The 27,635-nt window shown below is 40.6% G+C and overlaps 1 protein-coding gene across 5 annotated transcripts; it reads right to left on the bottom strand.

Annotated features, from left to right (window-relative positions):
* Positions 1-352: 352 nt before the first annotated feature.
* On the bottom strand, positions 353-24,372 carry mtmr1a (myotubularin related protein 1a). 5 transcript variants are annotated; one of them, XM_029526133.1, is made up of 20 exons: positions 24,270-24,372; positions 23,463-23,609; positions 18,424-18,523; positions 18,273-18,296; positions 10,737-10,805; positions 10,291-10,378; positions 10,077-10,171; positions 9,871-9,978; positions 8,815-8,913; positions 8,312-8,395; positions 2,942-3,091; positions 2,675-2,863; positions 2,400-2,585; positions 2,126-2,284; positions 1,990-2,037; positions 1,674-1,766; positions 1,429-1,542; positions 1,312-1,355; positions 1,094-1,226; positions 353-879 (listed from the first exon to the last, which is right to left on the bottom strand). In XM_029526133.1, exons 1-20 carry the CDS (start codon positions 24,275-24,277, stop codon positions 721-723), a joined length of 2,097 nt encoding a protein of 698 aa, XP_029381993.1. In that variant the 5' UTR covers positions 24,278-24,372; the 3' UTR covers positions 353-720. The 5 variants fall into 5 exon arrangements, with proteins under 5 accessions (XP_029381993.1, XP_029381991.1, XP_029381992.1 ...); XM_029526131.1 differs by having other exon boundaries at positions 24,143-24,274; XM_029526132.1 differs by having other exon boundaries at positions 10,737-10,802; positions 24,143-24,274.
* Positions 24,373-27,635: the final 3,263 nt, after the last annotated feature.

Raw genomic sequence — 27,635 nt, 5'->3', positions numbered from 1 at the left:
GTTATCGTCTGTGTGCTCGTCTCTGATTTGGATTTAGTCACATTAGACTCTGAGTCTGGACCTGACCAGTTCAAACATGGCTGAGACTCACTGATGTTTCTTCCTCTAACCATCTTCACATTCTCTGCTCTGCCTGTCAACCTGGAATAAGCAAGTGATGGGGGGCCTGATCCAACTTCCTGAAGCAAAAAGTTGAAGTAAATAAGATGTTTTATGTTCAAAAACATGCTACATATTAGTGGCAACAAGAGTTTAATATGTTTGGAGGAACCTTTCTCATCAGGTTAGTGTTCCTCTGATTAAATTCACCCTGTTGGGTCAGTTATGGTTCCACTAAAGAAAACCAGTGAGCTCAGAGCATCCAGTGACTTTATTTTAGCATCACAGAAAAAAAAATCTATTAACAACAGACCCTGAGATGTGACAACATTTCTTCACTCAGTTAAGATTAGCTCCCTTGTGTTCTTCCAGGGCAGGTTTACCTTGCTGCTTTGACCATGATTTAAATAAAATAAATAAGCAAAGGGAGAGTGAGTTCATGAAGCTGGTGTCAGGCTGGTTTTTGACTTAAAAAAAAAAAAAACTTCATAAATGTGATAATGTTAATATAAATGTAAGAATCCATTAGACTGCAACACACTATAATTGTCAATCGGTCTTGAAACTTGAATTTAAGTATGTGAGTCGCCGAGAGTGTGTTTTTCTGTGCGTGTGTGTGTCTCAGACAGCAGTGTGCAGTGGAGTTCCTGTGGTGTGTGCAGGGGAATGGTCAGAGGAGGAAAGAGAGTGGGAGGTGGTCTCTCTTTGCAGCTCTTCCACCCTCCTCTGCAGTTCTGCTCTTAGGATCAGCAGCTCCTTCAGGGTCTGATGCATTGGTACCTGAGACACAAAAAATAAAATTCATCTGTCAAAGTATGTTTACAGCACTGATATAAATGAGAGGCCACAGGGAGCATGACAATGACACCACAGTGATCATTGTCTTCTGGTTCTGTGGGAACATGATTCAACAGTCAGAAAAAATGTGAACCAACAGTACTAGCAACAGGTGAACGTGAATGTGAACCCCCTCCCAAATACAGAGGATGTGTACCTGTGATCTCATGTGGGGGTTCCACCGAGCATAGTAGCCAGTCCACAGCTCCAGGTGTCTGGATGATACCAGTGGATACAGAACATGGTACTGATAGTCCACATAAAAGGGGTTGGTGAAATCATCAGGCTGGCTGTGGGGGGGGGGGACATACAATTTTCATTAACAGTCAGTGTCACTGTTATCACTCACACCTGGGAATAGGGAGGCCATATTACCTATTAATGTAGGACCACAGGGACACAGTCTTGGTCTGCACATCCTGCAAAGAAAGAAGATGTTTACTCAGAGGTGGCTCCTCAGATCCACCCTATTAACAGAGGAATATTACATACCTTTGCTACCCTCTCCTCTTCACTGTTGAACAGAAACGTACCAAACAGACAGCTGTAGAGGTGGTCCAGCATGGTGACCAGAAAGAGCTCATTGAACTCAAAGGCTGCTGGGAACTGTAGGCATAAGAGTAGGAATGATTTTCATAATTCGTTCAGCAGGAATAGAAAATGTTCATGGTGTTACGTTATTTTTCTATTATTTCTGCAGGCTGATAATGACAATGATGACAATAAAGGCCTCTGACCTGTTGAGTCATCTGCCAAACACAGTCGATGAACTGGACAAACAGTGGAGAACGCTCTGAGTTAGCATGGTTCTCATCACCATGTCCCACGCGCTACGACAAAGAGACAACAGTCAGATGATCAGATATACTCATGATGGATGCATCATGTGACTTCTGTGTTAAAGCAGACTGTAATCACTTAATTGTTAATTGTGTATTTTTTACATAACGAATGATAAAATGGTTTAGTTTGTCAGACATTAGTCCAGACTAGAGAAGTACAGATAAGAGAAGCAACAAGACAGTTCTTCAGCTGAGTACGATCAAAACTTACTGCAGCAAACTTGTGTCCAAAGCTAATCCACTCCTTTTCCACCAGAACCTGCAGACATTATGCAAGCATTTTAGAACTGTTGCTAGATGCAGTGTATAGTTGATGTCATGATGCGTGTGTGAGAGACCTGTCGAACCTGGAAGCCTCTGAGTGTACGGTAGTAACTGTCCAGCATCAGCATGGCCAGAGAGGTGAGCTGAGAAGTCCTGTCCCAGCCATCACTACAGTGAATCACCACTGATGTCTTCCCTGACTCCAGCTTATCAGCTATTTTAGCTGCTGCTGCTAACAGCAGCTACGTAGCACAGAGTGAGGACAGAACAAACACAAATACAAATCATAAACAAACGCCACCTGTTTTTGGTGCATGCATTAGTGTGGGCATGTGAGTGTTACTGTACACTTTTTACCCGGATGTATTCCAGCCAGTGAGTTTGGTCAATAGCAGAGTGCCAGTGAGCGTCATCTATGGTGGGATACACCACATCCTTCAACTTCCTTAGTGACTCCCTCATTACATGGATGTTAGGGATCTCCAGGAAATTCAGCTCAACATTGGGGTAAAAACTCTCACTTTCATACCCTCCATCTTTTGCCTGAATGTGGAGGAGACAGCAGAGAATAGTCTGTTAATTAAGGTGAGGAGGTAGACAAAGAACAGTAACTAAGCATGTCTTTGTCCTACCCTGTTGGTGATAGCCACACTGCTCTGTCTGGCATCAAATATGGTGAGCTTGTGAGACTGTGCATTGGCATCCATGATAATCTGGAGGAAGCGTTCATCTTCCTTACAGCGATGATCTGAAGGTCCAACTAATGGCTGGCTGCAGCGCACAATGGTGGCCTGAGTCTCAGGGTGGATCCAGGACAAGACCTACATAAAGAGCAGGATAGGATCAGGACAATACCAAGTCCACATCTGCCTCTTATTGGATATTGCTTTCAAACTGACAGGAATGCGGTGTTTGGCTCTGAACACAGCAACTTGTTGGATGTCTTCGTCTGTGAGATTTGTGGGGATGACTATGATGGAAGGATAGGTGTCACACAGTTCATAGCCGCTGTTGATCTTACTGATGGTCCAGCTCTCATTAGGAAGACCCTGAACAAACAAGCACAAGGAGGAACACATGAGACCATGGTGGAGACATCTGACGGCTGATAGAAATCATAATGAGAAAAGATAATCCTCATTAGCTCCACAGTGTTCCCCACTGTGGAGCAACATATAATATCAAATTAGTGAATAGTAGCTTTTAATTTCAATCCATCTGGTTATAGGTGTGTTAGCAGCAATGTGTCAATCAGGTATCCAGTGGGTTCTCAGTCAGGTATCAGGTGTGTTGACAGTCATGTGAGTAAGTAAGGAAGGCCTGTTTCAGAGAGGAAATTTGACAAACTCTGAGTTAAACCACGGATTCTTGAGATTTTGGGTCCAGAACCGCTATCAAAATCAAATATTAACGGAGCCCCGATAATATGATTCACCATGGTAGCAGGTGGAACCACTTTTCCACTTGTTGAATGGAAATCATCATGCAAACTTATGGCAATGACATGTAGCCTCAACTAAAGTCAAAACAATGTTATCCTTTCAGCAGTGCATGGCTGGGCATCAGAACAAGGGTCCATCAAATTCCACAATATAGATGAACACAGTGAGATGTTCAGTAAAGAGAGGTTAATTCTGTTAATTCTGAGTTATGCTCAACTATATGATTTAATGTCATCCATAATGTCATTTCCAGTTACCAGTAAAGGAGTTTTATAAAATACATTTGCTCAAAGCAATGCAAAGAACAGATATGGAAAATGTGTACCTAAGAAGGCAGATCTGGAAATTGAAATACAGAAAATCTTTGCTGGGAAATAAAGAAAGCCAAATGAAATAACTGGGGTGGCTGGTGCTCCGGGGCCGGAGCTGCCAGTAGTTACTGATGGTGGCTCGGATGAGAGTCCACCAGCAGCAGAAGCAGGAGACAGGGAGACGGAGGAGCGCACAGGTGAGTCGGCCTCACCTGGTGGAGACGCAACCTGAGCTGAATGTGGACGGAAATGCAGGGAAAGGTCAGGAGTTGATGGAGACAGAAAGAGGGAAGCAGAAGTGATGAGACAGACTATAAAACTAGAAAAGTCCTACAGAAGAGAAGAACAGTGACCTGACTGCTTCCCCAAAAGAGCGTAAAACATAGAGAAAATACATAATTTTTTAGAGAGACCAAAGGTTAGAGGGGAGTGAATTGGAGGACGAGTTTCCTAACATCTTTGGCTTTATAAAGTCTGCAAGGCGGCTGAAAAAAGAGTGAGTCTTCACCAACCAAGAGGTCTATAGACTCAATAACCTGATGACCAAAGTTAGTTGTATGCTCCTTGTCGGATTGGCCGGCGGTGGCTTTAATTTTCTTTAAGAAAGAGGCATGAGATGGCACTTTAAAATGCAAACACCAGAGTGCCGTTTATTGTTTCTGATATTAGGCACCAACAATTATCATCTGTTAAAAATCCCTGACTGCCTTTTATATCCTCCCAGCTGCAGGAAATTAGCCAGACCAGTCCACAAAGTGTAGGTGAGACCACAACCATTGCCTTCCATAAATACTTACATAAAACCAACACTGTCACAATAGGATCCCTTGAATACATACACTATTACACCAACTCAATAATACATTCACATGCTTACACCTCTACATAAACATTACACATACTTGTAACCCCCCCCCCCCCCCCATCTAGGCATAATGGTTTGCTCCTAGAGCTCTTGAAGAGCTTCCTTGGGCTAATTTTCCAATGGAACAATGGAAGAGAGACCATCATAACACTTAAAACTGCACGTCTTTCCTACAGAAAACTGAATCAGAAGAAAGTTTCTGAGAGTTAACAGCTTGTGTGATAGGCGGCTCACAGGACAACAGCTTCAAGGGCAGCTTAATAGTGGTCGTAATAAGCAAGTCTCAGTTTCAACTGTGAAGAGAAGAGTTTGAGCTACAGGTTTGACAGTACAAGTTGCAGCAAGAAAGCCATTGCTAAGATGTCAGAATAAGAGACTTGCCATTGGACTACTGAAGACTTGAGGAAAGTATTATGGATTGATTAAACAAAATTTGAAATCTTTGGCTCATCACGCAGAATCTTTGTACACCGTCGAGTAGGTGAGGGATGGTTCCACAGTGTTTGGCTTACACTGTCAAACATAGAGGAGGATGTTTAATGTTCTGGGACTGTTTTGTTGTAACCAGGGTCAGTGACTTGTACAGAGTGAGAGGCACCCTGAACCAAAATGGCTACCAGAGCATTCTGCAGTGCCATGCAATACCCTCTGGTATGTGCCTAGTTGGTCAGGCATTCATCCTATCCTGTAGCAGGATAATGACCCAAAACACAAGTCCAAGCTATGCCAGAACTACCTCAAGAAAAAAGAACAAGATGGAAAGCTTGAAAACAGAGTGGCCAGCATTCTCCAACCGCATCGAGCTGTTTGGGATGAACTAGACAGAAGAGTGAAAGCAAAGAAACCTAAAAATGCCACACATTTATAGGAACTTTTGCAACATATTTGGGAAGAACTTTCTGAAGAATATTTGATTTCTATTGTAGAAAGAATGCCACAAGTGTGTTCAGCTGTTATATCTGCCAAAGGTGACTACTCTGATGAGTCAACGGTTAATACAGTTTGGTCTATAAATTGATTAAACAATAATTTTCAATAAAAAACTGTAAAAATTGGGGTGTTATGGGGGGGGCAGTGTGATGCGGAAGGTGGGCGTGTGTGACTCCACGGAAAATGCTTTTTTTTGCCATACTAGAATTAAATGTGCTCTATATTCCTTTCTTTTTTCTTTTTTTGTGACAATAAGAATACAATGTTATGTAGAGGTGTAATTCTATAGACAAATGACACTATTTATAGTCATGGTGGAGAGTGGGGGGGAAAATATTTTCTTCTTCCTGGGGGGGCACAGCAGAAAATAGATGAGAAGCACTGATTTAAATGAAGACAGATTATGGTCTACATGACCGGCAAGTGATATATGATTCTTCATTATTTTTGATTAATTAGATATGATTTTGGTCAATAGTCCTTCCATTGTTTGGAAATTGCAACAGTTTTGCTTTTAGCTTTCACAGTAGCTCACTAAAGTGAGTGCACTCCTCAGATTTCAGCAGCCATTTTACTATATCTCCTCAAGGACAATATTATATAAATGAAACTTGGACATACTTTAGAGTAATCAGTGTACACCCTGTATAGCAGTATATAGTTACTATTCATTGAAAATTACACAACACACTATTGTCTAAAGAGCTGGCAACACAGTGAGTACACTCCGTTATACAGGGGGTAAACATAGCTAAAAAATAGCTAAAATAACAAAGGAGTGGCTTCAGAACAACTCTGACTGTTCTTGAATGGTCCAGCCAGAGCCCTGACTTAAACACAACTGAGCATCTCTGGAGAGACCTGAATGTTGACCAAGTGATACTTCAGTTTTTGTTCGTAATAAATGAGCAAAAGTGCCTAGAATTCTGTGTTTTGGGGTTTTTTGTAAAGTATATATGGGGTGCTGTTTGTACATTAATGAGGAAATAAAATGAACTGATTTTTACCATATGACCATACCATTGTGTTACCATATGAAAAATTTAAGGGTATCTGAATACGTATCCACTGTACCTGTACATGTCATTCAAAGATGCAAAGTCACCAAAGCTATTCATCATGTTCATGAGTTTGCCTTGACTGGGCCATACAAATTTGTGTATCATGGATTAGAGCTGTTGAATTTCATGCTTTGGGTACAATACTCTCATACTCGCCATCAGATGTTTAACATGGCGCCCCTGGTGGCAATTAATTGTCTGATCATTCATTCATTCATCCTGTGTGACCTACGCAACAGCACAGTGGTGAAGGTCATACACCGGTCGACCAAAGAAACTGAGTCCTCATCATATTGAGAAGTTGTTTATAAAAAACAGACACACAGAGTTCCTCCAGCATTGCTGCAGCGGTTGAAGAAGAGGAAGGTTAGCTTATCAGTGCTCAGACCATACACTGCACACTTCTTCAAGTTGGTCTGCACGGCTGCCGTCCCAGAAGGATGCTTCCTCTGAAGCTGGCTCACAAGAAGCCTGCAAACAGTTTGCTGTAGACTAGGAGTCCAACAGAATGAATAATTGGAGTCATGTCCTCTTGTCTGACAGGACTAAGAAAAACCTGTTTGGTGTTGGTGGTGTGCAGCATGCATGGCAGCACCCTGTTAAGGAGTACCAAAATAGTTTTTTGCATTAGGAGTGAAACTATTAATTGACTCAAATCAATAAAAATATTTACACAATTAAAATTTTCCTGAAGCTCTATTTCCTTAACTCCACTACTGTGTCTCACAAGGACATCTATTGTGATGCACATGATACCAGGATCACCAACTTGGAGCGGAGCGAAGCTCAGAAGAGACGAGGACAAAAAGGCAAGACATGTCTTTAGAGTGGAAACACTTGCAGGTAAAAAACAAAACTGTGCAATGCAACCACTGTGGTACAGAGCTTTTTTTAATCAAAAGAACATGACCAAGGATGCCGCATTTGCAGCGTAAACAACTGGTCTTCATTACTTCTATATGAAGCCTTCAGCAAGTCTGCTTTGTGATTTGCATGATTGATTTGCCTGCAGTTTTTATGCCGAATGCAAATAAAACACTAACCTAACCTCAAAATTATGACCTTTTTCACAGGATTAATGGCAAAACTCAAGCAGCTTATCAGTGTGATTGGGGTGTAACTGTCTGTTAAGTGCTGCCTCAATTTATTTGGTTCATGCTGTCCACTGCCAGTTTTTAGGCACAATACAGACGTCACTCTTTCTTCATCTCCCACCATTTAAGTGCCACTGCCACCTACTGTGGCAGGTGTACAGTTATGCTTTGTTTTGGTGCAGCAATGGAAAAGCTAAACCATTAGCTTAAGCCTGTTCCTCCTAACCCCCCCCCCCCGAAAGAGTAACTGTATACCCTTAAATTCTTCAAATTTCTTGGTAATAATATCTTGCTCTTCATTAGTAAAATAAGTCACTCTGCTATAGAAGCCCCGCTTGCCAGAGACTTCTCCATGTTCTCTATTGGTCAGAAGCAGATAATTCCACCCCATTTATGTGAATGTGCTGATGTTGATGACCAGCATTGTAGGACAGACTAATGTGACCGAGGATTTTAAGTGAACCGGGATCACTGGAACATTTCCTGGGTATGTTAAGCCTGCTTGGTAGCACAGACCTCTGGTATCAAATGTGTTGTCGGTTTGGTGTTGGGTGTGTGTCAATTACCTGGCGCTTGTACTCCGCTATTGGGTCATACACCTTCCAGCCATCCACAGGAAAATGCTCTTTGTATAGGAAGGCAAACAGTGGCTGCCAGAATGGGAAAAGAAATGTATTATCTTCAAATGCTGTGCCATCAAACTGATCACTAATGATCTGCTTATGGCTCAGGAATTGGTTGTGGTTAACTTAAAGATGTTTTAGTTATTTAACAGATTTATTTGAAATAAATCATCACTGTTCACCATGTCACCTAAATCAATAAAACCTGCCTGGTTCCAGTCAAACCAGTGTCACTCCAACTGGACTGTGAGGACTGGATCCTCTGTACATTCTCCATCCTCGTGTACAACTAAATGTATAACTGCTAAACTGCTTAACTCTTAGTGATGTGAGACACTTTTCCTTTCATTTCATGCAGTGCCTGGCTGAACATCTCTTTCTAAATGCCCTCCCCCTTCTATCTCCTATCAAGGCAATGTTTTAGAAAGCATCAGATAAATACTGACCAGGCTGTGTGAGAGTGGGAAGGCATGTTTGGCCAATGCCTCCACCACATCCGGATGGCTCTCCTCGGTCTTGTAGGCAAATCTTGGACTCCTCAGGTCCTGACAAATAAAATTTATTTATGATGTGCCTAATCATAACACAGCTATGACATTTATATCAAGGGACTTTAAATATAGAGCAGGTGAAGACTAAACTCATTACAAAGTTCTTAAATTGACCTAAAGAAAATCCCTCTGTGAGCAAGCAAGTGGCTGACACCGGCAAGAAAAAAAACTTCCTTTAGGAGGCAGAACCCTCGGGCAGAACCAGTTGGGTTAAAGGAGAGAGAGAAAGTGCAAGAGAGAGAGCGAGAGGAAAGTAAGGGGAGGAGGGAGGTAAAAAAGGGGGCGTCAGATGGAGCGAGAACTGGAGCGGGAAGAGAAAAGATGCAAGCAAAACACAATAAATAATAGAAATAATTGCTAAGAATATACTAGCAGTATATAAAAGTAGGGTTTTTAGCAGGAAAAAGTAACAATGGGAATTGACTAATAGTGTGTAACGATAACTAATGGTAACTTTTGCAGCAGAAGGTATATGGAGCAGAGATCAAATCAAAATCAAATCAGATTTATTTGTCTAGCGCCAAATCATAAAGTTACATCAAGGCACTTTACATATAGAGCAGATCTAGACCAAACTCTTTATAAAATTATTTAAAGAGATCCAACAGATCCCTCAATGAGCAAGCCGTTGGCAACAGTGGCAAGAAAAAACTTCCTTTAAGAGGCAGAATCTTTGTGCAGAACCTCGACCAGTTAGGTTGAGAGAGAGAGGTGTGCAGAGGGGTAGAGTAGAGAGAGAATGAGAGCAGGAGGAGGTACCTCCAAACCACAGGTAGCAGAAGACTACCTGTGATTTGGAGATGATTCAGCACCTGTTGGGTGGGGACAGGGAGAGAAGACAGAGGGGAAAATGATGCAGAGAAAGTTAGGGCTAGGGTTACAGACTAATATCACATTGGCAGAAACTGTAACAACACTACACTAAGTCCCTGTATCACAACTGAGTATTACCTTACAGACCAGTTCCAGTCCCTTGGTGTTCTCTCCTTGTGTAGAGACACTGATCGTCTCGAGTCTGTTAATGACTCCCAGGTTCACTTCCAGAATGAATGGAGACTCCTGCACAAACACACATTGACTTCAGTACAAACACACACTACCAGCTATATAATCAATCAGTTATTGGCTGAGTAAAGAGGAAGAGAAGTGAGCTGTACCCTCTCCAAGTTGCTGAAGTAGAGCTTGAAGTCTGTGATGGTAAGAGTCCCATTAACCAGACCACTGAATGGACAAATGTACATCACATCCTTGACTACACACACACACACACACACACACACACACACACACACACACACACACACACAAAATTTGCATGTGAGGACTGTCATGTATTCAATTAGCCCTTATGTGTGTCTGAGGTAAGACTACCTGTGGTTTGGATGGTCTCTCCTGGCAGCAGAGGGACCTGGTTCTGGGATATCTTCACCTGTGCCCCATATCTCAGAGCTGAAAGGTTCTGCACAGACCAGAGACCAATAACAGGGACCATAACATACACCATCAGTACCTGCAAGTTATTATTATACATATTTCTGACACAGGGGTCAGTGCTGAACAACAAAAGACTAACATAACAAACATTAAGACTGGACCAACACCACAAACTGGTCTGAATCATCTGGGCTAGGAATCTCAGCATCAAACAGGGGCAGGGACAGGGGAAAGAGCACAAGAAGGTCGAGTAATAGGAGGGACAGAAGAAAAAAGAGTAGGAGGAGTACAGGATTTCGTTAACATCACTATTACCTCACAGAACAGATCATCATACATTATTGAAATGGAGCAGGAGGAAATTTATATAGGGAGAGACTTGCCGCAGCATTGGAGTGATGCTCAGAATCACTTTCTCCATGGTAACAAAGGCCTTCATTATGTAAATCCTGCTGTATGGTTGAGCCAGCAAGGACAAAGTGAAAGAAGAGAGAAGACACATTACTCAGCAGACATCACTGCTGAGTGAGGAGACAAACATCAGAGCTCTCTGACTTGCGACAACCTGACACTGAACCAGTATGTGACATAGAAGGACTCAGGCATCTTGTTCGGTGATGCTTCACAGTAAGGTCCAGCCCCTGAGTTTAATGGAACAGGTATTGGTTATACTGGTTTATACTGCACCTTATATTAGTCTTACATCAGTGTCATGAGGTCCTGGGACTGGTCAGTATTTAAACTGGTTATTTCACTCACTAAATATAATATGAACAATTAGAGCTGTGTTTAATTGCAAAGATGTCATTTAGTATAAGTGTACATGTAGCGCAGCAAGACCAGATTAAAGCTGCAAGCTTTGAACGGGCCCTTGCACCCCTGTGCAACTTGGAACTTAACTTGCCTCCACCCAATTTCATTGATGTATTTAAGTTCTTCAGAGTTTCCACTATGTGGCGCTAGATAACACCCACCAGTTATACATCCCATCATAATTCCAATGGTGGGAATCCATCCTGCAAATATCATCTAAATTGGTTGATGTTTACATGATGACTTTCTGTTTCCAGTAGGTGGTGCATAGACGTGTGGGAGTCTGAACATATGTGCAAACTTTGGGGTAGACTGCACAATGTATGTTGGATTTATTAGGACTTCCTAAATGTCAATTGTATGACGCTAAAGAATATTTACCAGTTAAATGTCATGTCATGGTGAAAGATGTGGAGAACACACCCTGTAAATGTCATACATGTCAGATGTCTGTGTTATGAGGCCAACTTTCTGTTGCCAGTATGTGGCACTCTGAGTATGATCCAATATTGACATTTAGATGTTTTAGGGGCGGGAGTCCCATCATGCTTGGCAAATTTGGGGGAGGTTGGAAAATGTATGGTGGAGTTATAAATATTTCTTGTTTTATGGCTAACCTTGGCAAAACCCTAAAATGTGTGCCACTGCCACACTCAGCAGGAACAGGTGACTTAAAAGATTGAGGATTTTTCATCTTTAAGTGCTTGAGTGTGAAAATGAAGCCATTTGGATTAAAACCATGAAGAGTTTGTTTGGATATCACACAAAAAATCAAAATGGCAGACTTCCTTTTGGCGTTAGGGCATAGGTCAAAGAGTTTGTCTGACCATGTTACAAATGTGTTCCCATTTATGTTTGTCTATTTCAATTTGGTGAAAGGGGCTCAATTTTCTCAATGTTAAAGGTGTTGCTGTGAATCATTTGGGTGCATTTCTGCAGCCCAAAAAAAAAAAAAAAAAAAAATCAAATTTTTCACAAGTGCTGACAGACTGACTCACTACATTTCGTGAGTTTTGGGATATGTTAAAGTTGCCAAAACGGTGTAGGTTTGGGGACTGGGAATAATAATTATGTATGTATATAAAGGGGCTCTTGCATTGTCAAGTGCTCAGGCCCTGTTGAACCAATATCCACAAAAAGTTGTGAGGATTTCAGGTCACTTGTTGATCTTTTAATCTGTCAGAAATCAGTGTTCATCAGTATACATTACAGACACATAAGGTATGTTCAGAAGTCTGTATGATGAAGCTGGATTTCAGTTTAATAAAGTAATTTGAGGGTTGAACCTGGGTTTTCAATCCCATGAAAGTGTCTTACTTTTATCTGCGTTTGTTGCCATGGTAACTGGTTAAATTCAAGATTAAGAGCTCAACAGATAGAACCTTGAGTTCTCAAGACAGTGAGAGAAAAGTTTGACTGAATTAACCCATTTTCCAGATGAAGTAAATGGACTGTCTGTAGACCAGAATCAAAGTTGTGAGGGTCTGAGCACTCAACAGTGTGACTGCCCTTTTGAAACTGTCGGAACTATAGGATTCAAGGTAAATTTTTTTCCTCAAACAAATGTCCTTTTGGATGGCCTAAGTCAGGTCCATAAATATTTGGACACTGACACAACTTTCAGCATTTCAGCTCTGTGCACCATCACAATAGATTTGAAATGAGATAATCAAGATATACAAGATTTACATAAAAGAAAAAAAAATCTGAGGAATAGTGAATTAACATTTTAATTATAACATAGTATATAACACAACATAACATTAGTTAGATGGTGTGCTAAACATTGTATTGCATGCTAAAGCTCAAGTACTGTGTTCTATCGTCACACTGGAAATATACACTGGTAGATTCAAAGAGGCTACAAACAACAGCTGGAGCAGAGGTTTGAAAAACCCTAACCCTAACCCTAACCCTGATTGGCAAGCACCAAGGCCTAAAGGAAGACAAAAATAGGTACAGAAGTTATATGATGTCATGGATGTTACAAATTCGGTGACAAAATAGATATAATAGTGGCAAACCAGCTCAAAATGGAATTTTAAAAGATATATATATATATATATATATATATATATATACATACGTATATACATATATACATATATACATACGTATATACATATATACATATATACATACGTATATACATATATACATATATATATATATATATATATATATATATATATATATATACATATATCAAATCAAATCAGATTTATTTGTATAGCGCCAAATCATAACAAAGTTACATCAAGGCACTTTACATATAGAGCAGGTCTAGACCAAACTCTTTATAAATTCATTTAAAGAGACCCAACAGATCCCCCGATGAGCAAGCACTTGGCAACAGTGGCAAGGAAAAACTTCCTTTAAGAGGCAGAAACCTCGAGCAGAACCAGGCTCAGGGGGGGCGGCCATCTGCCTCGACCGGTTGGGTTGAGAGAGAGAGAGATATACATATACATATATATATATATATATATATATATATACATATATATATGTATATATGTGTATATATATACATATATACACATATATACATATATATATCCAACTGCTTATTAGTTTCTGGGTCACAGGGATGCTGGAGCCATTACCATCTTATATTGGGTACAGGAGGGGTCGCCAGTCCATCACAGGACCAACACATAGAGAAAGAGACAGGCAACCACCCGGATTGACACTCAGACCTAAGGCCTTTCTCGGGAATCAAACCCGTGACTTTCTTGCTGTGAGGCAACAGCACTAAGAACTATGCTGCAGTGCTGCCAACGATTTTATTAGTTTATCCAATTACTTTTAGTCCTTGAAACAGTTGGAGGGCAAATAAAGTGTGTTGTAATTTCTACAGAGTTCACCTGATTTGGATGTAAATACCTTCAAATTAAAGCTGGATGTCTGCACTTAAAGCATATCTTGATTGTTTCACTTCAAATCCATTGTGGTGGTGTACAGAGTTAAAATGCAGAAAATTGTGTAAACGACCAAATATTTGTGGAACTGACTGTAACCCCCAAAACTCATGAGACTTTCTGAACAGGCCAAAAAAATTTATATTGAATGCAAAGCAGATATGCTCATCAGAAAATGGCTCAATGGTGTCACCTTAAAATTAAGAAAGCCTAGTGGTTCCTTCGGAATTGTCTATTTCAGTCTGGAAGGAGATACTACACTTAATGGCTTTTCAATTAAGAAAAGCCATAAAAGGTATGATCAGACTCCTGCCTTGAACATGTCATTATTGAGTCAGAATCAGGGTGCCGAATCCTTGATACAGGAAGCCAGCCTTAATCTCCACGCATTGAAAATGAATGAACTCATTCTATAGTTTTACTCTTTTTCAAATGACTTTATGCTCATAAAGGATCATCTCAAGACCATAAAGATGAAAAGTCATTAGAATCATTGCCACCTGTTAACATATACTGGGCATGGTGGCGTCACCAATTTTGATCTGTTGCCAAAAGACAGAAATTCCATATAACTCCAGGATACATCATCCAATCTGACCTAAATTTGCCATACATGCTGCTGGTCCCACCCTTTTTGATATTTTATCTGCACAGAAATGCAAGTCACGAAACAGCTAATCAGCACCACCATAAAAATTAGGAACAACAAGTCGAACAGAAATTGGTACACAAACACCACTCATGTTATGTACAACATTATGACCACTGACAGGTAAAGTTAACAACACTGACCATCTCTTCATCACTGTACCCATTAGTGGATGGGTTATAATAATAGGCAGGAAGTTAACATTTTGTCCTCAAAGTTGATGTGTTAGAAGCAGGAAAATTGGGATTTGAGTAGGAATTTGAGCAGCTAGAGAAACTCTGTCAGGTGTTACCTGTCTGCAGTGGTCAGTACCTATCAAAAGTGGTCCAAGGAAGGAACAATGGTAAACTGGTGACAGGGTTGGGGCCAGCCAAGGCTTACTGATGCATGTGGGGAATGAAGACAGGCCCACTTGGTCTGATCCAACAGAGGAGCAGTTGAGCTGTTGCTCAAATTGGCAATGTTCTGCTTGGAAACCTTGGGCTCTGCAATGTAGATGTTATCTTGACACATACCACCTACTTAAGCATTGTTGCAGACCATATACACTAGGGCTGAACAATTAATTGCATTTGCGATAATATTGCAATAGGATAAAACACGATTTTCTAATCGCAACGTGTGTGATTACAATGTGGCCACGTAAAAAAAAAAAGTGTTCATGTGACGTGTGCTCGAGAGCAGACCGCTTCACTGCATCAACTTTTTATACTGGACCTTAGCCTGTTGCGCAATGGCCTCTGGTTCGATGGAACCGTCAGAAACTGACTCAGCTGAGACTTTAGTATCGATGAGGAACACATGCAACCCACACATGCAAAGAAACCAAACTTTAGATGTCCATAAATTAAGTTATGTGTGATAAAATGGAATGACACAGGGAAAAAGTATTGAACACATCAAGTAATGGAGGTGCAAAAAGGCACCAAACGCCAAGACACCAGCTGAAATCTATCAGTAATCAGAATGCAATCCTGTCCCTTGTCAGTGCAAATTAATATCAGCTGGTTCAGTCCCAACTGATGGCCTATAAAAACGTGTCACACAAAAAACATCTCATGGTGGTTAAAAGCAAAGAACTCTCTCAAGACCTTCACAACCTTATTTTTGCAAAACATACTGATGGCATCGGTTACAGAAGGATTTCTAAACTTCTGAATGTTCCAAGGCTGTGAAATACTGTGAGATTATCGTCTGGTCATATGAGACCAAAATTGAACTCTTTGGATGCCATAATACACACCATGTTCATGTTTGGAGGTCAAATGGCACAGTACATCACCCTTAAAACTCCATACCAACAGCGAAGCTTGGAGATGTGGAGCGGTTTTTCAGCATACGGCACTGGCAAACTTCATGTAATTGAAGGAAGGATGAATGGAGAAATGTAGTGAGACATTCTTGATGAAAATCTGGAGCCATCTACCAGGATGATAAAGATGAAATGAGGGTGGACATTTCAGCAAGGCAATGATCCCAAACACACAGCAAAGGAAACTCTCACTTGGTTTCAGAGAAAGAAAATAAAGCTGCTAGAATGGCCCAGCCAATCACCTGACTTGAAACCAATAGAAAATCTATGGAAAGAACTTAAGATTAAAACTAAAGAAAGAGTTCATGGAAGAGGCCCACCGAAACTTCAAGATTTGAACACTGTTTGTGTGGAAGAATGGGCCAAAATAACACTTGAGCAATGCATGCAACTAGTTTCTCCGTACAGGAGGCGACTTGAAGCTGTTATTACCAACAAAGGCTTTTGTACAAAGAATTCAATAAATTTAAGTAGATGTGTTCAATACTTGTACTTCTGTCATTCCATTTTATTACACATAATTTATGGACATCTAAGGTTTGATTTCTTTGCATGTTTGGGTTGCATGAGTTGTTACCGACATCTGGCGAAAATTTCATTTCAGTAGCACCTTTAGAAATATATTTACTGAGAACAATGGTGATGTGTTCAATACTTATTTTACCCACTATATGAGCAGTGATGGGAATAATGGCGTTACTTTTTTCAGTAACGAGTAATTACTTTTCCCATCTTTATAACACAGTTACCATTACTGCCAAAAAATGCAGTGCGTTACTATACAAAATTGGCTGAGGTATAAATATAAAAGGTAGCAGTAGAATACAATTTCATGGTGAGCCAATCAGAGGTAGAGTTAGGCAGGTGTTGCTAACAGAAATTTGAAAGCACGCATAGTCGGACACACACCGAACGACAGAAGTGAGTCAGTCAACAAGAAACGAAAATGGCGGGCCCACATAATCCAAAAGTAGCTTTCTCTAGGTGTTCTAAGAATGACAACTACTATAGTGTGTAGTTAAATGGTCACTAGGCCCCTTTTACTGGGGCATGTGCTGCAGTATAAATCTCCTGTGCCTCAGTATATTAACTTCAACCATCTCAATCCTATGACCAGCTGGTAGAAGAAAAACCAGTATGCCTTCTTTTAGTCAACTGAATAATAATGGATGGAAGTTAACCTTTTCCATGGTCTTTGAACTAATCACTGCAGTGTACTGCACAAAGAAGTTAAATTGTCAGCAGAATTGAAAAGACCATGGTAACGTGACAAAATTCAAGTAAGCTTTTAAATGACACTTATGACTTATTGACTAAATATTGACTAAATATTACATCAGGAAATGTTTTTGCTGGAACAGGCAAGCATCAGAAAGGAGAGATGAGTTTGTGGGAGGTAAGACTAAGAAACAAAATGTTTAAGGTTCATGTCAGGGGAGCCTCAGCATTCAGTCAGGTCTCTTTTACATTTCAAGCTAATTTTCCCTGATCTTTATTTATTCTAAGTTAGTGTAACGAAAAAGAATTATATTTGCAATAACGTTTTCTCAAGAAGTTATTTGCACATACAGTGTATTATTTTCACCCTGTAAACATGTTCATGTATACTTGGTCAGGCTATGCAAATAAATATTTTCAGTAATTTTTTTTTTGCTTTTTCCTAACTTGTGTTAAACAATTCTCACACGCCACAGACATTCAAGAAGAAGAAGAAAAAAAACTGCGATATGAGGAATGGTGGGTTAGGGTTGCCTGTGTCCCAGTAGAGTTTTATGTCTAGCAACGCCCCTGGTCACTAGTAGCAATGCTAACCTGGCTCAGTCCACAGAAACCAGTTGATGCAAAGAGACACGACCAGTGTCTTCATTGCCACCACAGATCATGCTGCACCTTTGCAGGCCCTATGGAGAACTCGTAATATCACACCTGCAACTCCTGTACACAAATGTGTTTCTGCGCAGACTGAGTCTGATGTTTAGTCAACTCTGGTTTTGTTATTTTAAGAAATGTTTCTGACACTGCTTAGAGTACTCACAATTATGTGAGCCTCATGGCAACATCACATCTGGGCAGGGTCTGAATTTACAGCTGTTAAACAGTAGGAAATTATAGAATCAGGGCGTCTGTTGCTGACACACAGAGGTGCAGGTGACAAAGCTGTAGCAAAACATGAAGCTGTTTCCAACATCACAAGCATGCACACACACAGCTGTTTCTGCCCTACCATGAACTCTGGTCGCCTCCCAGCCTGATGGGGACAAAACGCATTGATGAGAAACACTGTAACTCTTTGTGTGTGTGTGTGTGTGTGTGTGTGTGTGTGTGTGTGTGTGTGCGTGTGCGTGTGTGTGCATGCGTGCGTGCTAGTTATGTACCTTTTTATCTCTGGTGTCAGCTGGGACTGGTCCTAAGATCTGACTGGAGATGGTTGCTGCAATCAGCTGTTTACACCACTCCACATGAGAACCTGATGGACTGAGCAGATACAACAACAGCTGATACATAGACAGATACACAGAGACATTCACACTGCTTCTTTGCTGGTACACAGTGATAACACTTTGCCATAATTTTGTATCAAGGAAATTGAAGACTCAATTCTGATTGAGGCTTGGTGGTTCCTACTTCACCACCATCATCATCATGTCAGGGCAATCAATCATTAACTAATATCATCACCAGTGTCATCTCCTGCAACAGATGTTTTTCTTGTTGTAATTACATATGTGAAGGATCCGCATATAGAACTTCTGTAATGAAACTTTAGTTCAAAGACCCTCATACAGCTGGCAGAAAAAAATTTGGACTCATTTCTGTTCATACTTTCCACTGAGAGCACTAAACTAGTATGTCTAATATGTTCAGAAAGTACATTGACACTTATTAAAAGTACCAATGTAAAACAATTTTTTTTTTTTTCCAAATGAGCTACATGAACACTGCACTACAAACATCTGCATTATAATTCTCCTTTCACTGTCAAACCCGGCAAATTAGCACACGTACGGCATTGTTTATAACACCGTCACACTTGGTGACATTACTGTAGCTCCGCTAGCCAGCATGAGATGCGGGCGCAAAATTGATTGATTGATTGATTGATTGAGTTCTAGTTTTTAAAAAAAGGGCAAAAACCGGGCAGATAGACTACACAGCGTTGTAACGAATAGTGAGGATAAAGAGTCTGAGGAAGCAATGGAAATCAACATGAAGGCGCCAAAGAGGGGATGAGCAGTCAAATGTCAGGTGTTCTGAGTAAAAACCGTGTGGGTCTCCCCTTGACTTTGCTCTGCCAATGTGGCACTTGTGAAAAAAATTGTGAGGATCACTGAATTAGATGAAGCCATGTGTAAAGCACCATGTGTAGGCTTAGGTGTAGATGAGCCCACTGACATTTGTGGCAATCCTCAGCTTTTAGAGTATGTCAGGTATTTCAACACAGACTAGAGAGCATTCTGTGATGATATGTTACTCCCCATCAGACCAGCACAAGAAGAGAAGGCTGATGGCTAGGCCATCATTGTAAATGAGAACTGGTTCTCAATTGATTTACCTAGCGAAATAAAGGTCAAATATAAAAAAAAAAAAAAAAAGAAAAAAGAAACATCTACCTGGTCATTAAGGAGATGTTAGCAACAAACAAACAGACAAATAGAGCCAAAAAAAGGGAGTTGAATAACCACAGATGGACCCCAGCTAAGACTGAGAGAAAGGGTTAGCTTAGCATTGTATTACTGTCATTATCATTATCAGGTTATGAATACAACAATGAAAATTATAAATTTTCTCATGGAATCCTCTTTCTACCAGCATTGCATGCTCAGGGAATTCCTCCAAGAAGTTGGTGACAGTGCTTATGACCTTTTGCTGCACAACAAGGTGAGATGGCTCAGCAAAGGCAGGATTTTAGCTTGATTTTGGTCCATTTGGTCCATGAGTAATTTGGAGATTGGCAATTAATATCAATGATTATGAAGCTGATAATTGATATCTAAGAATATTTACTATAAGTAGTAAATTTCAGGGCACCACACTGCTACCAGGGACCAATATCTAAATTAGCAAAATCAATATCAAGTCTCATAAGGGTTAACAAAAGGAGTAAATTCGAGCACTGACTGTTATAAATCCAGCAATCGTCACAATTATAGCCACAATAATCACAAATAACGATGGTTTAAAAAATAAAAGAATTTATTCACATTAATGACACAATCGCACCAGTCTATCTATGGATCTTGAGGGTGTGTGTGTCAGTGTGCATGTGGGGAGGAGAGAGGAGTGTGTGAGCGTGTGGGAGTGCATGAGTGTGTGTGTGTGTGTGTGTGTGTGTGTGTGTGTGTGTGTGTGTGTGTGAGCAGCAAAGACGGCTGGACAGCACTCGTCGGAGCCAGGATGGCGACGGAGTGATGTCGGCTACACACCTGTCAGAGCAGGAAGGAGAGAGAGATCGCAGACGAAGTCACCGCAGTTGATTATTACATTATCACTACACAATAGCTGAGCCGAGTTCAAGGGTCGGGTATTGGTCCTTTAACTAGTGATATTGCTCAATCACTGATGGCCAACACGAGATCTGTAGCACCAATCAATTTTGCAACTTATGGGTTTAAGGGAAATAAAACAAAGCAAACAGAACTGAATCCCAAATAAATAAAGACACGGTAAAACAAAATGCAATGCACGCTATTCTAATTGTCTCTTTCCAGACATGAGCCTCTTACTTTGGTTGCTCCGCTCCTCTGGAGTGAGGGAGTTAAAGAGAGAGAGAGATCCACTACGAATGTCCGCAATGTGTTCTTCAGCTCAGTCAAGCGGTCTGTGTTCTCCTCAGACAACGGTGACGCGATGAATCCCTCAGCAGCAGCAGGGAAGATCACGGAAGACAATGTTCTTTGTTAGCTTCGGATAACAAAGCCAGCGTGCTGGCTGGACCAGCACATGGATCAGCTGATCGCACGGCGGTCCAGATTGAATTTGAGAAAAAAAAAAAAAAAGAAGAAAACAAACAAAAAGGAAAATGCAGTAGTCTATATTCGTCCTGCGAGTTGAAGACTGTGACCCAGGTTTTTGTGGTGGTAGGATCCAAATGTTTGATGTTGCTCCCTTCAGCAATCCGGTTGAGAGGACAGCTGGGACAGCTGCAACTAGAGCCTGGGAAAAAGCAAAGGTGGAGGGCCACGGAGCGTCTTTATCACCTGTGTGGCGCCACCAGCGACCCCTGCTAAGGGCACTGGCGTCCAGCCAATGCCCACGGTCCGTTCCTTATGAAACTCTGGTGCCGTTTTCAAACAGGCAGACAACTCTGGCCCAGGCTTCAGGAAAGGCATGTATGCCTCTCTATTGTTCTTTTCAAAGCACATGGGAGGTGATCCCAACATATGTCAGGAGGTTTTCAAAGAGGTCACATAACACTTTAAATGTGTAAATGCTGATCCTCTCCAGATGCAACTGGTTGATCTCCAAGCAGATGTGATCCTGAAAGAGTAATTTTTAAGGACTGACTGATTCTAAGTGAACCTTTAAAAACTGTTCAGTTGCTTAGATATGTTGGGATTTAGTTTCTGTAAAACTGGTTGAGACTGTTCAGTCAAGGTGTGAAATAGAAAAGGAGAAATTCAAGCTTTCCTCCCTTTTTTTATTTTTCTCAAGTTAAGCACTTTATTTCAACATGCAACTTTCACATTTTATATTTTTTTCTCTTATTTTGAAATGCAGCCATACTTTAATTTAGTAAATGAGAAAATATATATACATATGGGCAGTCATACATATATGTTCAGTTTTATGTTACATGATATATAATAACTATTGCCAAAAAGTTTCTGAATTGTACTGAATTGATTTGATTTGGGCAGCACGGCAGCATAGTGGTTAGCGGTGCTGTTGCCACACAGCAAGAAGGTCATGGATTTGATTCCTGGGCCTGGGGCATTTCTGTGTGGAGCATGTATGTTCTCTCCGTGCTTGCGTGGGGTCCTCCCAGAAACAGATAAGCGGTAGAAGATGAATAAATGAATGAATTTGACAGTTAGGCACTGATTACATGCAGACGTTAATACTACTACTAGGAGACTTAAATATATATTTCACTAATTAGTTAGTCACTTTGATTATCTGGGCCTTTGCTACAAGAAAATTTGGGGTTTCAAAGTGATATTTTCTTCTTTTGTCTGTAATTTATGCCACAAATTTGGTGATGTTTAGCAGCATGAAGACAAGGTGTGAGTAAAAAACTTTACTGTTGCATCTTCCGCCTTGACGGTGGTAAGTCTGCACTGATGCAGACTCTGAGGGTTTAACAGTCCACGTCCACTCTACTCAGTCTCAGTCTGAGACAACTCTTAATATGGCATACCTACTGCGACAAGGTGCAAATAGAGTGGGAATGGACAGGGCAATGGAATAGGGGCTAGCTGGTTCCCAGCACTACATAATTAGTTGTCTAACGTTGTCTGACTTGCAACCCATATCCAACCAAGGACCAATATTAATAATGTCCCTGTGTCAACTGGAAATGCTCTGGCAAGCCATCAAGCAGAGCAGCTTCGTTGCTTGCCAAAGTCGCACTAAAATATTTTTACAGATTTTTGAGCACAGTGTACCACGTAAAACTGGTTCGAAGTCAGCGAGCATAACAAAATTCATACATAAGGTGCACTGCCGATTTTTGAGAAAATTTAAGGATTTTAAGTGCGCCTTACAGTGCGAAAAATACGGGACTTTATTAATCCCCAAGGGCAATTCTGAAATTCTTCAAAAAGAAAGATCAGTTCCGCAGCTCCTAAATGTTTTCTTATTGTGTTTGTGTTTGATCTCTCAAGCCCACTTTATAATATAATACACATCAGATATTATTCTTAAATTGTGTTACATAATAACTCAGAAATTTATTCAATTTAAACGATACTACTGCATGGTGAACCACAGCCTGGTTCCAGATGGTGTCCCTCGTAGCTTCGACATTCACATTATTGATGTTAATATAATGGCAATTGTTTTGAAAACATTTGTGAGTGACAGTTGTTGGGACACACACAACTGTAAATGGCAGTGTCGCTCACACTTCATGATAATGGGCTATTTTAAAAATCACTTAATGATCCACCTCTGTTTTCGTGAGCTCCTGTCGCTAACGCTAGCCTCTAGCACTAGCTATCGCTGTTTCCTCGCAGTCTTTCTCTGTGGTGTATGATGATGTAGTTTGCAGTCTGTTATCTTTCAGCTTCTGTTCCGCCACGCCAAACCTCATCTAAAAATCTGATGATTTAGTCTTGGATTAGAGCATAAAACTCGATTTAAAACGTAAATAAATCAACGTTAGTCAGTTAACTATTGACGGTGGTATTATCGTCTTCTTTCAGGAAACTAATGTGACAGCAACATAATGTAATCAATGGACAGTTCTGCTTACCTCTCCACAGTCTCACTGGACGCTGGTGTGCAGGGCGCCGGGCTACGGGCCTTTCTACTAGGCCCTGCTCCGTCTGCCGCTCCAGAAGCTTCAGCATGTCCTGCCTGTTTCTCCATCACAGTGTTAATCCTTCGGTTCAGTGGGCCTCTGGTATGGATGAGGGTCAAGTTAAGTTGGGTCCTCCAACAGCTTGAGTTAGTTGTTTAACTAAGTACGAGTTTGTGTAGGTATGTGCCTGTGTATTTGTGTCTCTGGTTTCCTCTCTTCTCGTCGTTGTTCTTCCTGGCTGTCTCTCTCTTTCACTTACTGCCGCTACACTATGATGCAAAAAGTGAGGCGGGTGAGCAGGGAGACGCTAATTCACTTTTTGACGGGTCCAGTCGCAATTGACCCGACCGTCTCAGCTGTGGCTTCGCTTTGGACCACAAATGGATCCAGTGGATGGTCTTGTACCAGTGATTGTTCAAAACTCGAAAGTCATCTTACTGACTCATGAAAAGTGATTCCTCATCTCTCTTAACTCGTTCACCGACTCATCCCTGCTACCGTTAGCTAACTGCAAAGAGGATACCAGAAGTGACTGCAAAGACAGAAGTTAATCACTGTATTAGCCCTGTGGGAAAAGCAGCAACTTTGTTTGTTGTCCCCCCCTTCACTCCCGGATACGGGCTGTCGCTCACCCGCTCACGGAAGCCAGGTCCCGCACATACTGCATACTGTAGACTCCTCTCATTGTAACCCGGGGCTTGTATCACGAAACTGAATTAACATGCCCGGGATCTCTTTTCGTTACCCGGCTTCACTTACCCAGACATCCGCAATCCGAATAATCAGTGTCACGAAGACACGAAGTTATCAACTCTCTAACTGAACCCAGATATTTTCCTATCTACATCAGTGCGCGTTCACACATAAGGGTGGGGTTTGCTGTGCCCAACCAATCGCAGCATGGAGAAGACGCCAAGAACAGCGTATTTCACAATAGAGGAGCAAAGTGTGATATACAGAAAATATCAGGAGTACCAATCCATCATTCAAGCAAAGAGTAACAGTTGCAGTAGAAAGATGCAGCAATGATTGTTGGGAAACATCTGTGAGATTAATGTATGTTCCCTATAAATTTATGTTTCAGATTATTTTTTATTGCTTATTTGACAATTTAAACATCATTATTTTAGTTCCAACTCCAGTGGAGCAAAAGGGACTTGGGAGAAAATGAAAAACAAATATAAGAACATAGTTCAAAGGGGTGAGTTGTTCTCTTATAATATCTTACAGTCTGTTTCCATGTTGTGGGCTATAAACAGCATTTATAAACCTGTACTTTTTTTACACTGAATCTTTGTTTTAGGATCATCACAATGGGAATGATTTGATATTGTGTGCAGCCCGCAGGGAAAAAATGTGACAGGGGGGTCCTTTATGTATATAGTACTTTTCAAAGAATGTTGCAAAAAGTGCTTTACACATTACCAAATAAAAGCAAGACCATATCCCTTACCCAGGCCACATCGCTATCACCACGCATACAAATCCCCAGAGACACTCAGATTAAAAGAGGACGTTTGTCTTGCAAACGTAATCACACTAAATAAAAAATGTCCCTGAAGTTGATTATTTTCCCATTTCAAATCAGTGGTTTTAACAGTATTAAATCAGTGGGGACTGGGAGTGGGTCTAGCTTGTGTGCCCACTGACTCAGTGATTCAAATGACCGATTCTCTTTGGTGAATGATTCTTAGAAATTCGATTCAGTGAAAGAAATCGAGCTTTCCATCACTATTTCTTGCTCTGTTCAATTCCTCCTACAGAGTGATGTCAAATCACGAGAAACCATCACCTTAAAAGGTAACATTGGCAGATATTGCTATGTATTGTACAAAAGCACTTCCGTAACAATCAATACTCACTGCCCTCGGATCCTTAGTTTGGAAAAGAAGCTAAACCTTGTCAAAGATAAAACCTCAGTGTAGAAGTGATCTTCCGTGAAGTAGACTTTCTTGAAAACAAACATGTTACCTGAGCTCCTTAATGAAGTTATTTATACTTTCTGTGAAAAGGGGTTAACTCCTTTGGCACAGCTGAAACTGTGGCTAATATGAAACATGAATTTCTAATCCATTTATAAAATAAATATTACAAATACATTCACGTTGGACTTAATGGAATGACCCACCATGAAAATAATGAGATCACAAGACGGAGGTACTTAAATTAATTTAATCAGTGATATTTACATAGCAGGAACTTTCCCACATACTATAACATGATTAAAACACATACATGTGAAACATGCCCTGACTTTATCTTTCTGCTAAGAAAAACAGGCTGGAACACATTACCTATGTATTCACTAGAAAGCAGGTTATATGACCCAAAACCCCTTTAACTACAATCCACCAAATTAAACTCTCAAAATGAAATGTACTTGTCAGATTCATTACCACAGAGCAAAAGTAAATCTAAAAAAATTGAGATAAAGATGTCAAAGGTCTGTGAAAGGTGATTACATTAGAAGCTAGCTTAGAAAGTACAAAAAAATAATCCCCCCCAAAAGAAAACATTTCCCCCATGGAAGCAGAAATCCAGAATTTATACCACAATTTCTGAACCAACATTACTTTCCTTCTTATAAAAATGTAAGATTTTACACTACACAAAATAATTGTAATTTACAACAATATAACTCTAAACAGTAAAATAGGCTTTGACTGAGGTAATTACATCATGATGCTTGTGTGTGTGTGTGTATATATATATATATATATATATATATATATATATCTCCCCCCCAAAAAAACACAGCCACCAACAGACTATTATAATCTCTGCTGTTTCACATCTGAACCTCCTCAGTAAGACCCGACCTCTCACCAGACTAAGAGCCTCCATTCATTCTAATGCACAAGTGATTTAGAACCAGGTTGCTCCGTCTACCCATTGCACTCCACTATGTAGCAGCCACGTTTGACATATGACGTCACATCTACTTCTCTCAGACTTCTCGCTGACTGACTGCTGTAGCTACATCTCTGCCTGTCTCTTCAAGTTCTTGCTTTTGATGGTGGATAGTTTTGGTGATACCTGCTGGCCAATATAAGGACTTATGTGTATATGTTACCCTAAGAGAGTACAACAGGTCACACCCAGGCCTTTTTTTCACCTTCCAACAGCTGGCCAATCAGAATGAGAACTGAATTTTTGTTCCATTAACGTACATTTAGAGCTTGATACTCCAGCTCAATGCTGAACAAGCAGCTTTGACATAGCAGCAAAGCTGTTTTTTGTTTGAAAGTTTAAGTACTTTTAAAAAGTTAAAGTTAAAAAGTTCCCTCATAACCAAACCTCTTGTGCATTGCAGTAAGATGCTACAACTCCCTGTTACAATACTTGTGCAGCCACCACTACAACTGTTCCCCCAGTCAATGAGGAGGTCTGAAAAGAAAACAAAAGCTGTAAGTCCCCTCAGAACCATTGCCACCAGGCACAAATATGACAGAGGGGTGTTTCTCCCAAGAATCAAGGCACATGGACAACCAGACACCCTTCAATCATTGCTTCCGACTTGCTGGAATCCTTATCAGTCCAATTTTCTTTTCTGTCTCTTCTGAAATTTGATTCATCTCAATTCAAGGACACTTGGAGAAGCACATATTGAGTATATTTAAAATGTATCCATGGCTCCAGAAGCAGACTTCCAATCTGTGGTGTGAACAAATTCTCCTAAGGGGAAACTGCGGTCAACCCAGGTCAGCAGAAAGATTGGCTTGGAAACAGACCGCTAACGTACAAACAGTGTAGGAATTAAGCAAGCACTGGGTTTTTTTCCTACAATTTTCATTTCTGAAGGAGATTACATTGGCAGATACTAATTTTAAGTGGGAAAATCCAGCTGTTCCTCATACTCTGCAAACTTTAAATGGTCTTCTTACAGTCCTGTCCACTGTGCTGACAGAAGTTATTAAAGATAAACTAAGTCTTCAACAGTCAAGTAAACATAATCTGGCCTTGAGAAAATACTAATGCTAATGTATTTTTTTGGATCTACTTTTCAACTGGTCTTGCTGGAAATAACCTAGGTAGCATTTATTTGTGACAACAGTGTCTATAAAATGTTAAACCTGTGGTGAAAGGGGGATTTGATCTATAAAACTGTAGGACTTAAGCTGGAGC

This window comes from Echeneis naucrates, chromosome 18, assembly GCF_900963305.1.
Source record: "Echeneis naucrates chromosome 18, fEcheNa1.1, whole genome shotgun sequence".
NCBI classification, from domain to species: domain Eukaryota; kingdom Metazoa; phylum Chordata; class Actinopteri; order Carangiformes; family Echeneidae; genus Echeneis; species Echeneis naucrates.
Note: the sequence above shows the minus strand (reverse complement) of the source record. Positions and strands in the feature narration are given on the sequence as shown.